The sequence below is a fragment of the Triturus cristatus genome, chromosome 1_1 (assembly GCF_964204655.1).
Source record: "Triturus cristatus chromosome 1_1, aTriCri1.1, whole genome shotgun sequence".
Classification (NCBI taxonomy): domain Eukaryota; kingdom Metazoa; phylum Chordata; class Amphibia; order Caudata; family Salamandridae; genus Triturus; species Triturus cristatus.
Window position 1 is genome coordinate 158,752,732 of NC_140579.1, and position 16,546 is coordinate 158,769,277.

The following is a 16,546-nucleotide window of genomic DNA, read 5'->3' on the forward strand; positions in this document are numbered from 1 at the left end:
CATTTCTCACGCTTCTAAATCTGCTAATGTCTAGACAGGATTGGTGGCTGCAAATATACGAGGGAGTTCAAGTTAACCACAGTAGTGATTTTATAATATTGTCCTTTGCCCAGGCCACCCAATGCTTTTGTAGGACACACCTACCTTCTCCACTCTGTTTTTAAGTATTTATTTGGTAATGGTTAAGTATTGACTGAAGATAAGGCTGTAAAGCACTCAAGTCCTGTCCCATATCAGAAGTCACTACCTCATCCCCTCTGTGTATAAAGAAAGGGTGCGACGGAAATTATTTATTGTTCCTTATGCAGCCCAACGCTGCTTCGGGTGTGGACTATAAATCCAAAGGGGAATCCTCCTTCAATTGGCACCTAATTGTAAGTTCACAAAAACAATAATAATTTAATGACTTTCCTAAATGTTTCATCCTTTTGCCCGCGGTCGTGTGTCCTAAAACACGTTCTGCTGTTTAATACTTGCTTGTCCAGATTAAATGCTGTGTTTGCAGCAGAGATACTAACATTAACTCTTGTCTTTAGATGGATCCTGAGTATCGTGTGAGCAAGTTCCTGGCACTGCTGAAAGAAGAGGGCGCGTAAGTAGCAATAGTCTTTTATTTATTTTTTAATATACTAGTGTGTGAACCATAGGTGAACAACTTGTTGTGTGTCAAACTCCAAAGAGCAAAAAGAGGAGAATTATGATGCCCGAGTAAAAGTGAGCCTCAGTGATGGCATGGCATTTGTGTCTTTTAGACCTTTTACCTGTGATTTGGATATATTGTATTCTGTTTTCATATTATAGAAGTTGCAGCATCCTAGCGTTCGATGTCTAAATGGTATCTCTTCTTTGTTTGCTACGAGAGGAGATGAACAACCCGTGCTCTCCATTTAACTGCATACCTGTTTCTTATTTTCAAAATATATTGGATGATAGGATAGTATGCAAGGTGTGTTTAAAATATTTTGAAGCTGAGAACCATCTACAATACACGGAAAACCCTCGGATCACCATGTAAACCACTCCTCCCCACAGCAGCTGCTACAAGTTTACTTTTCCACTGCATCGGCGCAGGCTGCAGTGACTGGCCGCCCTCTTGTGCTTCTACAAAATGTCTTTAAGGAGGCACCAAACCATATACAAATATTACATTAGTCCATAGATTATATCAGACATTTAATTTATTTTGTTATGTATAATTTATCACGTATAAAAAACCAGTACATCCTTTTGTACTACATGACATGTATTTTGTACAAAGTATTAAACATACATACTTAAATTCTATGTCAGGACCGGAGGCGAGGATTATGCTAAACTTTCTCCACTTTAATGAACAGCAGCCATTTTAGGATAACAAACAACTACTATTCCCATGAAACCTAGGGAATAGATCAAAACAACAATAGAGTCCACAGGTAGAGCGTCATCTTCCCTGCACCAATCACAGGCTCTGTTGTGGATAAAGTCCTCTGTCCCTGTTCATTCCTCCTCTTTCGTCGCTGTAAGTCAGGCAGACAGTAGGTATCATGAATCTTGTTTTCCAGAATCGCCTGAAGGACAAAAAAAGTAGTATCGGCGATAGCCATGGCCAGTGTGCAAGGGAATATCACCTTTAAAAATGACGGACATCTGGTAGACTTCTAGCCACAGATTCCTTACCTAAAATATCCCCCAGGCACCAGACTGGATCCAGACGTTTATATGCTGTATCCCTGCGCACCGGTAGGTAGCATTGTTTGGCTCTGCGTATTCTACGCCAGAAATTATGTGCGCAGTGCCTATATAGCACACACCCTGGCGCACTGATGTCAGTTCTTTCCGTGCCAGGCATGGCTGATCCAGTTAGAACTACCCTCAGTTGTTTTTTGATCAGCTTTTTCTTGACTTTCGTCAACACTTGTTTTGAAAGATTATTTCTCCTGGTGTGACAGGTTGTCCCCTAAGAAGCCGACTCGTTTCAAATCATGTGGTGCCTGTCACAGTCAAATATCTGTCACAGACCCACACTTGGTGTGTTTGTGGTGCTCGGAGAGGGACCATGACACCAAGACCTGCGAGGAGCCGCACCCGGCATTTGTCGTCCCACTCAAAGTCGTTTGGGAAGTCCTACAAACACAAGAAGTAGAAAGCGGTCTTTGACTTCATCGCACCCATCGAAGTCTTCTGATGAGGTGGAGGAGCATTGGCACTCCAGGCCTCATGCTTCACTCGAACCTCATCAGGGTTCACTCCAGGCTTACCTGACTTTCCTGGGGCCGGAGCGACCCCCCGCCCAGCTTAAGGAATTTTATGAGGCCATGCACCTCATATTTGAGGGGCTCAGCCAGTCTGGAGCGCCTTTGGGCCGCATGGACTTTGGGGGGCCCCCCATTGGATCCTCGCCAGCGAATTTGACTTTAGCGCCAGTCGGATCCCATGTTGGATCCAGAGCAGAGTTGCCGGCGAGACTGAGACGTTCCTCGGTTCCTGCTTCAGTGCCGATGCCGCTATTCCTGACTCCAACACGGAGCTAGATTGGCATCACCCAAAACCAGTTCCGTCGCCAACCAGGACTAAGCTCTCTCGATCGGAGCCATTGCCTTTTGCATTTGGCAGGCCTGGAGAGGGATACTAATGGAAGGGTTCAGAGGCCACTTATGAATATCAAAATTCCCTAAATGAGAATGAGGACAACTGGTATGCGCAGCTGGCGGAGGCCAGTGGGTTTTACTCCTCACCTGACACTGGCTTGGTCTCTACTCCTACCATGGCTACAGAGGTGGGAGCCTCTTTCGGTGTTGTGGTAAATAATTTAATTACCGGGACTTAATTTGATACGGAAACATAATAAAAATAGCTCAGTAAATAAGAGGCAGGATCCGTGGTATTAGAGGTTCTAAATGGGCTTTTATTCCAATGGTCGATTATAATCGGTTGCTCCAGGTTCCATCACCACGAAGGTTCAGGAAGTGAAGTACATACGTTATTGACAATCAATTACTTTTATACAATAGGCATTACAGTGAGGCCAATACAAGAGGCGTAACAATTGATAGTGGTGATAATATATTCATACGTAGCAAAAATAGGCGTAACTGGGAGTGATGAAAGAACGTCATCAGATGTGATGTCATAAGAGGGTGGTTACATGAAAGAATTTCGCAATGTCAGCAGAAATATTTGGCAGATATGCGCGCGCAGCAGTATGACGTGTGATTGACGTGCAACTAGGGGGTGAAGGGGACTTGATATTTAGCTCTACATGTGGCGACAGAAGTCTGGAGGGTCAAGTCAACCTAATCCCAAATCATATCTAACATCCTATGTTTAAAGAACTATGTTATCCAAAAGAGAGGTCTCTTAGAGTAGAATCTTATTCTATACTGACTATACTGACGGTTAGTGCGTGTACAAGCGTCTAAGTGTCTACACTAGATGCGAGGGCGGAATCTTCCATAGTAACAGGGCTATGAATTACTTGTATGAAGACAGAGAAGTCGGGCCTTTGCTTGGTAGCTGGAAGAATGTTTACTTAAGCTACTAGACAGGAATGCATTGGGCAGGGAGCGGAGCAGATAATTTTCGAAGGTGAAATACAGTTCTTGGCAGGCAGCAAGCTGATGTCAGGCTTCGTGAGCCGCGCAGAGAATGAGACAAAGTTCATGGTCACAGATGCAGGCTCGGACTGGAGCTTCAAAGACAGAAAGCAAGAAGAGTTCGATGACAGAATCAGGGCCTACTTGCCTGGACTGTAAAAATGGCATAAGTGAACCATATAAAGGCAGTGGCCTTTCGTACTTAGGAATGGAATATCCGGCCCATTCATGGCGGATCAACAGAGGACATGTTAACGGTGGACGCACATGTATTTGCGTCTTCATAACTGGAACTGGAGGGAACATACATGTACTTGTAACATGCACATAGAACCGTTGGGGTCCAAGATAGGGGACATAACTGACCAGAAAAATCCATATTTCCACATTCCCTCCTTGTCCCCTACTTGCCCGTCAAGAGATATCAATCTTCATTAATCCATTGATCTGTTCATATAGCATCATTTGTTCTTCTTTCTTCTTCCGGGATCTTGAATGAAAATCTTGATGTGGAATGCACGATGTGGCACACAGACCACAAATCGCTGGTCCACATTGCAGGCATAAGCAGCAACTGAATAATATGAGAAGGCCAATACCTAGGAAGGATAGAACTCTCCATCCCCAGGCTGATATCACGCTCCAAAACCAACCGGACCAAGTCCAGGTGCCTGGATTCTGGTGTATCTGGCTTACAATCTTATGAAGGCGGGTTATGGCCTTATATACAGATGGCGAATTTTCTGGTATGAATATGCAACAGCTTGATCCGATGACCCTACAAGCTCCGCCCCTATCGGCCAGGATGACGTCAAGGACAAGACGATTTTGAAGCACAACAATCCGCATAGCAGACTGCTCTTCTGTTAAATTGCCTAAGGCGGAAATAGTTTCGTTCACTACTGCTTCAAGGGTTCTAGTCAATCTACGTATCAGCTTACTATTAGTAACGGTACCTATATAGGGAAAGAGACCTTTATTGAAATCTGTGTATTTTTCCCATGCCGTTTCAGTGTAATCGACTATTGGGAGATCTCTCCTTTCTCTATTGTGTACTAAATGAGTATTTCTGTGATAATCAGGAGGAGCTAGGAAAACAGGTGGCAAAAGGAATCCAATGTAGCAGGTACCATCCCAATCTAGAGGCAAACGTACATATGCCGTCTGACCACATATAAAATAGGAATGGCGGGAAGCTCTAAATGTAGACTTGCCTTGATCACTAAATTCTACTACAGTGGTGCATCTACTATGGCCCATATGTATGGAACCATTCTTTCTTACACATAATTCACCTTTTACTGGAAATATTGACATAGCGGGCAAAATTGGAGTAGCTTCGGATTCGACATTTAGGATCATAAGATTAAGCGTAAAATTACCTAATCCATATACTTCATTTTCTAGATCAGTTCCTGTTCTTTTGGGAAGTCCCTCCTTGTTAGGATAGCAGACCTTAAGTAAAACTAAATTCAAATGTCCCCATACCCAGTTATCTTGATAAACTGCAGAATTCGAATCCAGAAAATTAATTAGGCTAAACCATGCTCCACAGGAGCCGTTGTGTGTGAACGGGTATGGAAAAAGAGGTAGAATTCCTTTATAGTTCTGATGGGGAGGGAGTCGGCCACATATCCAACAATTTGTAGCATTGCTAACCTGATGGGAATGATGTAACATACTAATAAAAGTGTTATTGCGCAGCGCAAATCTGTATGACAATTCAAGCGGAGGTAATTCACTAAAAGAATGTTCAGCAGTAACATTGTAAACATGTCTAGAAATAGGATAATATATGTGCAACAATATACTTGCAGTAATTATTAAAAGACTTGAGAAAAACAAAATTAATAACGTCACTATGCAATGACTACGCAGTGATTTACAGTACGCCTGTCGTTTCAACATTTTTCGGGTGCTTTCTCTATTCAGGTCCAAGGGATATATGTCAGAGACAATTCAACCGCTTCACCTTGGAGACGACTTAAACAATCAAATTGCTCGACTGATTGGGCCTGAGCTTTAATTTATAAAGTTCGGAGTCACTTTTTTCCACAAAAGGAAGTTTTGAGTCAATGGGTGAAGACACACAAGGTGTGCTATTCACATCTGATTTCAGTCCATGAAATTTCTTGATATGACTTGAATGAATCCATCCTTTTCTGCCTTCGATCTTCACGGCTGTTCTTGTTGTGAGCAACACCAGCTGAGGTGACCTCCACCTAGGTTCCAGCTGCGTCTTTCGATCAAAGTTCCTCACGAGGACTAAGTCTCCCGGAACCACGTCATGGGGTTTCACCTCAGTGTTGTCAGGAAAAGCTGCAGCTACCTGTGAACGACAAGATTGTAGTGCAGACATCAAGGAAGCCAAGTAATCTGTCAGCATGTTACAGTCAATATCAGTTATTTTGCGTGGTATAGGCGTCCCCCACATATTTGGTGGTCTGCCGAAGATCACTTCATACGGGGATAGCCCTGTTCGAGAGTGTGCTACCATTCTTGTGTAAAAGAGTGCAACTGGTAATGCTACTACCCAGTCGACACCTTTTTCTCTGCATATTTTGGATAATCTTATTTTCAGAGTCTGATTATGTCTTTCTACGAGACCCGCTGCTTCGGGGTGTCGGACACAGTGGAATTTCCACTGATAGCCTAACAAAAGTGAAACGTGTTTCATTAATTCGGATGAGAACGGCTGGCCGTTATCTGAGTGAACAACACGTGGTAAACCGTATCGTGGGAAGAATTCTCGAACCAACTGTTTGGCAGTAGTCGGGGCAGTGTAATCTGAAACCGGGTATGCCTCCGTCCAACGGGAAAGAGCACACACAACTACGAGAACATATTTGAATCCTCTGCATCGTTCCATCTGGATATAATCCATCTGGAGGACTTCAAAAGGGTGATCAGGAGGCTGAAATCCACCCTGTTCTACGGGAACGCTTTTTCCTGGGTTGAACTGGCAACAGATCAGACAGGTACGAACCTTTTGTTTGGCTGCAGCTCGTAAATGCTTGTTGAACCAAATATGTTGAATGCTGTCTAGCATAGCTTTCTCTCCTAGATGAGCTGGACTATGGATAGTGTTAATAATGACTTGGACCATTGAATCAGGAAGGAACCACACAGACTTTTCCTTCATCAACCATCCTTGATCCGTTTGGATCCCTCCTAATTCCGTCCATTTCTTTATTTCTTCTGGTGTAGCATGTGTCTGTATATCAATTACGTCAAGAGTAGGATCTTTAACCGTCATACAATGTGTTGGCGTCGGGACTATTGTCTTTGTCATATCGGATGTTTGAGTTTGAGCAGTCTGTTTAGCTGTTCTATCAGCTAGATCATTGCCTTGAGAAATGATATCAGTAACTTTCGTATGTGCTTTGCATTTCATAATCGATATTGCAATGGGTAAATGTATTGCATCTAATAAGGCATGAATGAGGGGTCCGTGCTGAATGTGGGCACCGTGAGAAGTTAAATAACCTCTCTCTCGCCACAGCACGCCGAAGTCATGTACGACTCCGAATGCATAACGTGAATCAGTGTATATGTTGACTTTTTTATTTGTGGCTCGAATACAGGCTTGTGTCAGAGCGACGAGCTCTGCTGCTTGAGCGGACAAGGTATTTATGCAATTTGTTTCAATGATTTCAGTATCTGTTGTGACTGCGTAAGCGGCCACTAACTCTCCTGTACTTGTTCTCATACATGAACCATCTACATACAACGTCAGGTCTGGGTCTGACAATGGGACATCTGTCAAGTCTTGTCTGGGTTTCGTTGTAATTGTAATAACATCAATACAGTCATGGGCTAGTGGGTCTGTTCCATTTACAGGTAAAAGTGTGGCAGGATTCAATGTGTTAAAACGTCTGATTTCTATATGTGGCTGAAACAGTGTTAGTTCATACCCTGTAAGTCTTGCTATAGTCAAATGTTGTGTTTGCGTTCGATTCACAAGAACCTCCACTGCATGTGGTACTTGTACTGTCAATGGATGTCCTAACACTATGGCATCGCTTTGTCTGATTGCTAAAGCTGTCGCTGCCACTGATTTTAGGCACGCAGGCAGAGCCTGAGCTACGGGATCTAATGTACTAGAAAAATAAGCACATGGTTTGTGTGATCCTGCTTGTTCCTGTGTGAGTACTGACAAGGCAGTACCTTCGCGTTCTGTAATAAAGAGTGTAAACTGTTTACTGTAACATGGTGTTGCTAAAACAGGTGCTTGGCATAGAGCTTTCTTTAAGCTTTCAAAAACTTGTGTATGTTCCTGAGTCCAAGGGAGAACAGTCGATGTGGCTGCCTCCTGTGTTGTCAACTGAATGAGTGGTTTTGCTAGAAATGCATACTGAGGGATCCACTGTCTACAATATGAAGTGAGGCCTATAAAAGCCCGCACCTCCTTTTGTGTCTTGGGTATTGGCATGTTAGCTATTAACTGAATGCGGTCTGGTGTAAGCTGCCTTCCCTCCTTGGACAGCGAGTGACCAAGGTAAATAACTCGCTGGACACAGAATTGCAGCTTAGAAGGGGACACCTTGTGCCCCTTTTCGGCTAGAAATTGTAAAACTGTCAGTGATGCTTTTTCACATTCAGGTTCGCTTCGGGCGGTGATCAGCAGATCATCGACATATTGAAGCAAGGCAGTGTTAACTGGCATGTGGATGCTGTCGAGTTCTCGTTTCAGTGCTTGGCTATAGATGCTGGGGCTTTCTGTAAATCCTTGAGGTGCGCGTGAGAATTTGAAGCTACGTCCATTTAAACTAAATCCGAACAAATATTGGCTTTCCGGATCTATTGGGACGCTGAAAAAGGCATTTTTGAGATCAATTACAGTAAAGAATGTTGCTTCGGAATCAATAGCTGTCAGTAATGATGAGATATCGGGGACCACAGGGAATTGTGGCACAATACACTTATTTAATTCGCGCAGATCAACAACCAATCGATATACTGGCGGGGCCTTCGGATCTGTTCGTTTGAGAATCGGAATTATCGGTGAATTACATATATTGGAGTCGGTTTCTACAACCACTCCTTGGGCAATGAGTTCGTCAATGATTTGCAGTAAAGCCACTACAGCATCTGGTGGTAACTTGTATTGTCGCATTCGTGGTAGTACCACTCCTGCCTTTAGTGTGACTCGATATGGTGTAATATTCATACAACCAACATCAGTAGGGCCTTGTGCCCATAAATGTGTAGGTAAAGTCTGCAATCGGGGATCCATGTCTCTAGACACATAATGACCTTTAAAATCACGTAAAAACAATCTTACTCCTTCCGGAGAACAACATATTATAGCTCCTAGAGCCTTCAGTGTTTTTATTCCTAACAGGTTTTCTGGACATGATTTAGTAAGCAATAAATCTGTAGTTCGGGTCAAAGGTCCTATCGTAAGTGGAAGAGGTTGTGACACTTCATTAACAATAGGTTTTCCTGAAAAACCAAGGGAAATATTCTGTGAGCCTGAGAGGGGTGCCCCTGGAACTTCACTACGTTTTATGGTTGTTCGACTTGCCCCTGTATCGAGTAAAAATTTCCTGTCTTGGCCTAATAATTCACTATGTACATAAGGTCCTTCTTGATCTACAGGGATCTCGATAAGGGGTAAGTCAACTTCCCTCTCTAGGCTGGTTCATGCATATCGTTGATAATCAGGATAGTCATACTGTGTGGTCTGGTACAGTTGTCGTGTCGTGGTTTGCGTGGCAGCAACAGGCAGCGCTGGTGCAGCTGGCACAAACTGTATAGTCTGTTGTGGAGCTGGCATGGACTGTGCATGCTGCAAGGCTCCTTGTTCATTCTGATCCTGTCTAAGTGGCCGTGGTCTTTCTTTTGTAATGCCCGTGGCGATATTACGCTTCAGGACTGGACAATCGTGTACATGATGACCTAGTTGTTTACAATAGTTGCATGTCCCTTTTACAGGTCCCGCTAAATCGCCAGAATGTGTCGTACCCTTTTTATGTCCTTCAACTGGAACTGTCTGGGAGACTAGCATTTTCATTTTCGTGTCTTTCATGCGTCTTTGTTCATGATCTTGTTCCTCTCTAATTCTATTGTGATGATACTGTAACATTTGTAACATTTGTGATGGAGTGTTACCTTGCCAGGTACTCTCGAATTTTAATACTCTGTTCTTCACTTGGGGCAAGGAATTTTCAACTAATTTTGTCACAAACAGATGTGGGTATGATTCGCTACTTGCTTTTATACCACTATTTATACCAAAACATTTTTCAAATCGTGCATAGAAATCACTAGTGTCTTCATCTTGCTTTTGTTTACAGGCTGAAATTGCACCCCAGTCTTCCTTTTTCGTGGTTAATAAACGTGGCAGTACCTGTACTAGTAGACCTGGTAGTGCTTTAGTTTTGTCCCCAAGCCCCGAACCTGGACCTCGGGCCTTTTCTTCTGCTTCTAATGCTGTCCAATCTATCTTTTGGTCTCCTACCTCCCACTCTTTTTACTTGAGTTTTTAATAAATGCCAGCAGGCATCAATACCTTTAATATTGTCATAATGTCGGGATAGGTATACTCTCCCATGAGTAACATGTCTTTAATTTCTCGGTGGAAACCCGCTGGGTCTTTGTCATGACTGGGTACCACTTTCTTCATTTCCAACAATTCTATTTTCGATATGGGCGTATATACATATACACGTTTAAACTCATTGTCCTCGCCCTTTATTGGGTGCACTTCTCGTAAGGGATTCTGTCTGTCCATGTAATACGTGGTTCTTTCCTTGATGGGCAGTGAGACATGTTCTGGGCATATAAAAAGAATGTACTGCTGTCTTGATTCTAGTATTTCTTTAATTAGCTTAGTACCTGAACCTCTCCATCTATTCGTGAGTAATTCGGTCAATATATCAGGTAAGGGACCAGGATCTGAATGTTGGCTTTTATATAGTATAAGAAGTTGTTGAATCATATAAATCCCAGCTAAACGCTGTTCATCTGGGGTGAGATTCAAAAATGTGTGTGCTACTGTGTCATCACTATACTTCCCGGGACTGTCAACCCAATGGACAGCTGACCTGGCTAATTCTTGTTCATCCATAGAATCGAGAAAATGATAACCCCTTCGTTCTCGGAGTAATTTATCTGCTGCTTGGAATGAATGCTCGTTAGACCTTATATTTATTATTGGTGTTTGAAATTTCCTGTTATTTTCTAGACACATCGGACGTATCGGATCAGTAAGACATCTAGTACTATTACAAGATCTTCCTCTACCTACATAGGCTATAGTTTCTGACTGTCCTGTGGGCAGTCCTGATGCTTCTTCCTCGCTTTGTTCGAACTGGTCTACCGCTAATCTTTCTTCGTGTAGGCGTTCTATTTCTTTACGGATCTTTCGGCACATGGCTATTATACAGTTTTGCTTATCATGTCTCCCTTCTGATATATTCTGGCTCCATCTGGTAAGAATCTGCATTGCTTCCGGGTCTACCCCCGGTCGGTCTTGATTTCTGATCACACAATTTATGAGGAAACGCAACAGTTCCCCCTGTATTTCCACTTTCTGGTATTCCATAGCTCTGTTAATACATTCAGAATCTCGCCCGGTTTGGACAAAATGATATATATTATCTAGATGTGCAGTCATTCCTGGTAATTTCCCTAAATACACTGCGGCTCGTCTGATACGTAATGATGCTAGGGTCATTTCGTCCTCTTTTCCGGGCACAGGGTCATATCTACAATCTATAAGAAGTTCCTTAAGCGTACGGGCATTTATGAGTTTGGGGGTACGTGAATGTGCTGACTCTTGAAAAGTAAGTTTATTTATTCTAGGTGGCGTAGAAAAGATATTGGTAGCACCTCCGGTAGCCCCATCTGGGGTATCGGGTGTGAAAGGATTCGTTGAACGTGATACAGCAACTATAGGCGTGGATACAGCTATAGAAGTAGCTGTAGGAACAGATGCAGAAACAGATGTGCTTGCCGGAACTTGTGTCAGAACTTGTTGCTGTAGCGATACGGGTACTGGATCTTGGCGTTGAACCTCCCTGGCAGGCGGTCTATGTGGGGCGGGATGAGCATACTCGGGAGCTGCGTCATCTAAATATGAGGAAAGAAAAACATCTTCTGCGGTTCTAGGATGCCCCTTAGGATGTACCTTTATTGGAAATAATAGGGTTGGCAAGTCTTTTGGTATCCCTGGGGTAGCCTTAGGTAATCCTTCGGCCAGAAGGGGATACATACCATTCATAAGGGCATTTCTTTGTCTGTCTACTTGTTCTGATTTCACTCGTGCACCTTCTTCAATTAACAGATTTTCTCGGACTTCATTGGAATTCTCTTTACTCTTCTCTTCCTGTCTACGTGCTTTTCCTGTACGTCTATATGATTCTTTACGCCATAATTCAATGGCGTCTTTCTGTGATTGTCTAGCTTTCTTTTTCCATAATTCTTCCTCTACTTTCACGATGCACTCTGCATCCCAGGTCCCCGCTGCGGGCCACCTCTGACTTTCTGGTAATTCCTTAGTGTAGTCTACCCATAGATCAAGAAATAATATGGCGTCTAGGCCATGTTTATGATACATGAAGTACCCTGGAGTGTCCCTAGGAGGAATAGGAACAGCTTCTTCGAGTACCCCTTTTCTAGTTGTGATCTGTCTTAATTTCGAAAAGAGTGGCATATTGAGAACTGATCTGATACTTGATCTTGAACAAACTTAATACAGTAATCACAATAATGAACAGTCATTCATACCACAATATGCAGAACGTACTAAAAAACATTTAACATTTAACTGAGCAACAATAATGATGACGATCTAAAGAAAACTTAATCACTAAACATAATACTCGACTTGAACTGAAATATTCTGAATTTATATACTTGATATACTAGATATACTGCTAAACAGTACAGATACACTGCTGAAACAGTGCAGACCGGGTTTGTGTACCCAAACCCGTCTGGACCGGCACAACTTATGTGCACGCCAGAACGCCTCCCCAGTAATGGTACTCACCGGGTAGCTCGGAACGGAAGGCCTCGGAACGGATCTGAACTGAACTTGAACCGGACTGGACTCGATTTGAACACTTCGGAAACCGGACTTGACTTGGGACTTCGGAAACTGGTGGGCCTCTGTATACCTCGGATCTTGCTCTTTCAGCTAGGCTCTGGTCGGGATACTTCGCACTTCTCACCGCCTCGTCTGGGTGTTGATCGCAGCCTCAGTCGCCCCCGCTTGACCGGAGGGAGACACAGGAAATCCTGCTGGTACGCGTTATTGTCCGTCCAGCTGTGGCAGGAGACCGGGCCTGCAACGCACCGCCGGCGCGTGAGATGAGAAAGTGTCCCTATTCGGGCGCCATTCATGTGGTAAATAATTTAATTACCGGGACTTAATTTGATACGGAAACATAATAAAAATAGCTCAGTAAATAAGAGGCAGGATCCGTGGTATTAGAGGTTCTAAATGGGCTTTTATTCCAATGGTCGATTATAATCGGTTGCTCCAGGTTCCATCACCACGAAGGTTCAGGAAGTGAAGTACATACGTTATTGACAATCAATTACTTTTATACAATAGGCATTACAGTGAGGCCAATACAAGAGGCGTAACAATTGATAGTGGTGATAATATATTCATACGTAGCAAAAATAGGCGTAACTGGGAGTGATGAAAGAACGTCATCAGATGTGATGTCATAAGAGGGTGGTTACATGAAAGAATTTCGCAATGTCAGCAGAAATATTTGGCAGATATGCGCGCGCAGCAGTATGACGTGTGATTGACGTGCAACTAGGGGGTGAAGGGGACTTGATATTTAGCTCTACATGTGGCGACAGAAGTCTGGAGGGTCAAGTCAACCTAATCCCAAATCATATCTAACATCCTATGTTTAAAGAACTATGCTATCCAAAAGAGAGGTCTCTTAGAGTAGAATCTTATTCTATACTGACTATACTGACGGTTAGTGCGTGTACAAGCGTCTAAGTGTCTACACTAGATGCGAGGGCGGAATCTTCCATAGTAACAGGGCTATGAATTACTTGTATGAAGACAGAGAAGTCGGGCCTTTGCTTGGTAGCTGGAAGAATGTTTACTTAAGCTACTAGACAGGAATGCATTGGGCAGGGAGCGGAGCAGATAATTTTCGAAGGTGAAATACAGTTCTTGGCAGGCAGCAAGCTGATGTCAGGCTTCGTGAGCCGCGCAGAGAATGAGACAAAGTTCATGGTCACAGATGCAGGCTCGGACTGGAGCTTCAAAGACAGAAAGCAAGAAGAGTTCGATGACAGAATCAGGGCCTACTTGCCTGGACTGTAAAAATGGCATAAGTGAACCATATAAAGGCAGTGGCCTTTCGTACTTAGGAATGGAATATCCGGCCCATTCATGGCGGATCAACAGAGGACATGTTAACGGTGGACGCACATGTATTTGCGTCTTCATAACTGGAACTGGAGGGAACATACATGTACTTGTAACATGCACATAGAACCGTTGGGGTCCAAGATAGGGGACATAACTGACCAGAAAAATCCATATTTCCACAGTGTGGTGGTGCATAGGGCACTTCAGGTCTTGGACATTCATCTACCCTCAGTGGCATTCAAGACAAACATCTTGACAGTAATTACATTATTTTTTATTATTTCAGGGGCCCCCTACCGCCGCCTTCCACCGATATATTGGAGACCATATTGTTTTCCCCAATTTTGGGGCTTTTCGGCCTTTCCTCTCGTAAATTTCTTTCTCGAGGTTAAAAGTGGAAAGGAGCCGGGCTACCCATTGCAAGAAGGAAAGGTGGCCACTGGATCTAACCAAGCGGTAGCAATGCAGATTTTGACCACTGCCATTACCAGAAACATAAAGCATGGATGAGTGCCATCTGACCCTGAGCTGCTTACCCCAAATAGCATTAGTTCTGGGGTTAGGACTACATTCATCTTCAGTGTTACCTCTAAAAATTGTTGTATATCTTTCTTAAGGATAGCAAGTTGCGGGCAGGTCGAGAACATGTGCACCAGATCCGCCCTGGAGGCCTGGCAGCGAGGGCAGCACTTTGCTATTTTATCTGGCGTATAGTACAGATCCAGGATCTTTTTAAAATGCTGCGCCTGTAGTTTTGATTAGCAAAGTATACTGTGTCCCTTATCTAAGGAATCGAGAAACCCAGATCCTTTTATCCCAAGCCTTTGGTCCCATTTGTCAGCCTGTTTCTCTAAGTCGTCCGGCTGCGTGGCAACCAGCTCACTATAGATTTTACTAATAGTACACCCTTCCTCGTCCTTTAGACGATCAATTAAGGCATTCTTGGCTATCCCTTTTGGGCCCCCTGTTTTCTTCCCCCAGTAACTGCGCACCTGTAAATATTTAAAAAAATCTTTCTTATCTACTCCAAATTTATCCTGTATCTCTCTTGAGAATGATCTGACTCCAGTTACGGCAACAAGGTCCCCAATCACTCCTATACCCAACTTCTTCCACCGTCTCATTATATTATCATGAAAGACTATTGGTAGTGCCGGGTTCATGTGTAGGGGGTATAGTAGTTTATTCTCCCTATCCCCATCTTTCTTTTGGTCGTCTTCCAAACCTGTCCTGCTGCTACTAGCTTCTTAAACCTCACCTTCTTATAGTAGCTTAGCTCAGTAAATCTTTAAAAAATAATAATAATGTAATTAATGTCTAGAATTTTTTTACTCCAACGCGTATTTTGTCTTGAAGAAATCTTTCTGAATAATCGTCTGTATGTGCATTATCGATTTGAAAATACTGTGTGAGAAAACAAGGCCGCTGCTAATGGTATATGTAATCTTATCCTATACATTTTATTACTATGAAATCTCTCTGAATAATCATTTGTATATGAATTTATGTGCCCCGCCTACAAATATCTCAATAAAAATATATTTTTTAAAAGACTAGCATCTTGACAGAGGTTCTTTAGAGTCACCCCATCCGATCCTTTACTGTCCTTTAATTAAGCCCATAAAGACGTTCTACTTTGGGACTGGTCCGAGCCCTGCACAGAAGCTCCTGTATCACACCACTTCTGGGGACCCCATTTTCCTTACCCAGCACCCCACCCCTGAGAGCTTGGTTGTCCAGCCCTCCACCACTAGGGTCAACTGCGGTGCATTCCTTACCACTGCACTGGATAGGGAATTCAAGAACCTGGAATCTTTGGCAAGAGAATGTTCTCTTTCGCCAGCCTTCTGGGATTATATTCCAAAGTGATCTGGGATTAGATTGCGCAAGTGCTGGCTATAGTCTTGGAGGAGGCCAGAACCATGCTCTCCCAAGCTATTGCTGATGGGAGAGACGCATCAAACGTCACCATACAATGTGGACTTAATATGACCTACTCGCTTGGTAGATCGATTTTATTGTCGTGGCCTTGCGGTGCCATGTCCAGCTGAGAACCAGTCCACCCAGCCTCCCCCCTCCCCCACACAGCCGCAGCCTCCAAACGCCTTTAGTTTCCCCTCCGAACACCATGGGCATCCAGTGGGAAGCAGGATACACCATCACCTTTACCACTTGTGACCATGTAATATTGGATCTTTGGGTTTTGCAGGTACTCCAAAAGGGCTACTCCCTTCCCTCTGTGAACAACCCTCCACCCATGCTACCCACTTACAATCCAGGTGACGGAGAACTACCTCTCCTTGCTCTGTCAGTAAGTGCTAGCTCTCTTGGCAAAGGGAGCCAAAGAGAGGGTGTCGGCATCCGAAGTAGGCCATGGTTTCCCACTACTTCTGGTGTTAAAGGACAGAGGCCATTGTCCTATCCTATACCTGTGCCTTCTCAATCTCTTCCTGAAAAAGGAGAAATTCAAAATGCTTGCGCAAGTTCTGTCGTCCCTGGACTTGGGAGACTGGATTGTAGTGTTGGACTTGCAGGATGCATATTTCCACATCCCCACGGTATGCCAAGAGCACTTTCAGATTGCCATACTTCTCTTCGGCCTTACCAGTGCCCCTCT

General features: G+C 43.6%; 1 protein-coding gene across 4 annotated transcripts in view; it reads left to right on the forward strand.

Moving 5' to 3' along the window:
* The window catches only part of LOC146869886 (vesicle-fusing ATPase), a 1,522,848-nt gene that overhangs the window by 1,449,875 nt on the left and 56,427 nt on the right, over window positions 1-16,546 (forward strand). For 3 of the 4 annotated variants that reach the window (XM_085623829.1, XM_085623831.1, XM_085623842.1), the window contains one exon: window positions 537-592. The exons of the other annotated variant lie outside the window; for it this stretch is intronic. In XM_085623829.1, coding sequence (XP_085479955.1) covers window positions 537-592 — 56 coding nt within the window. The remainder of the gene's footprint in view (window positions 1-536; window positions 593-16,546) is intronic. 4 annotated transcript variants of the gene reach the window in all.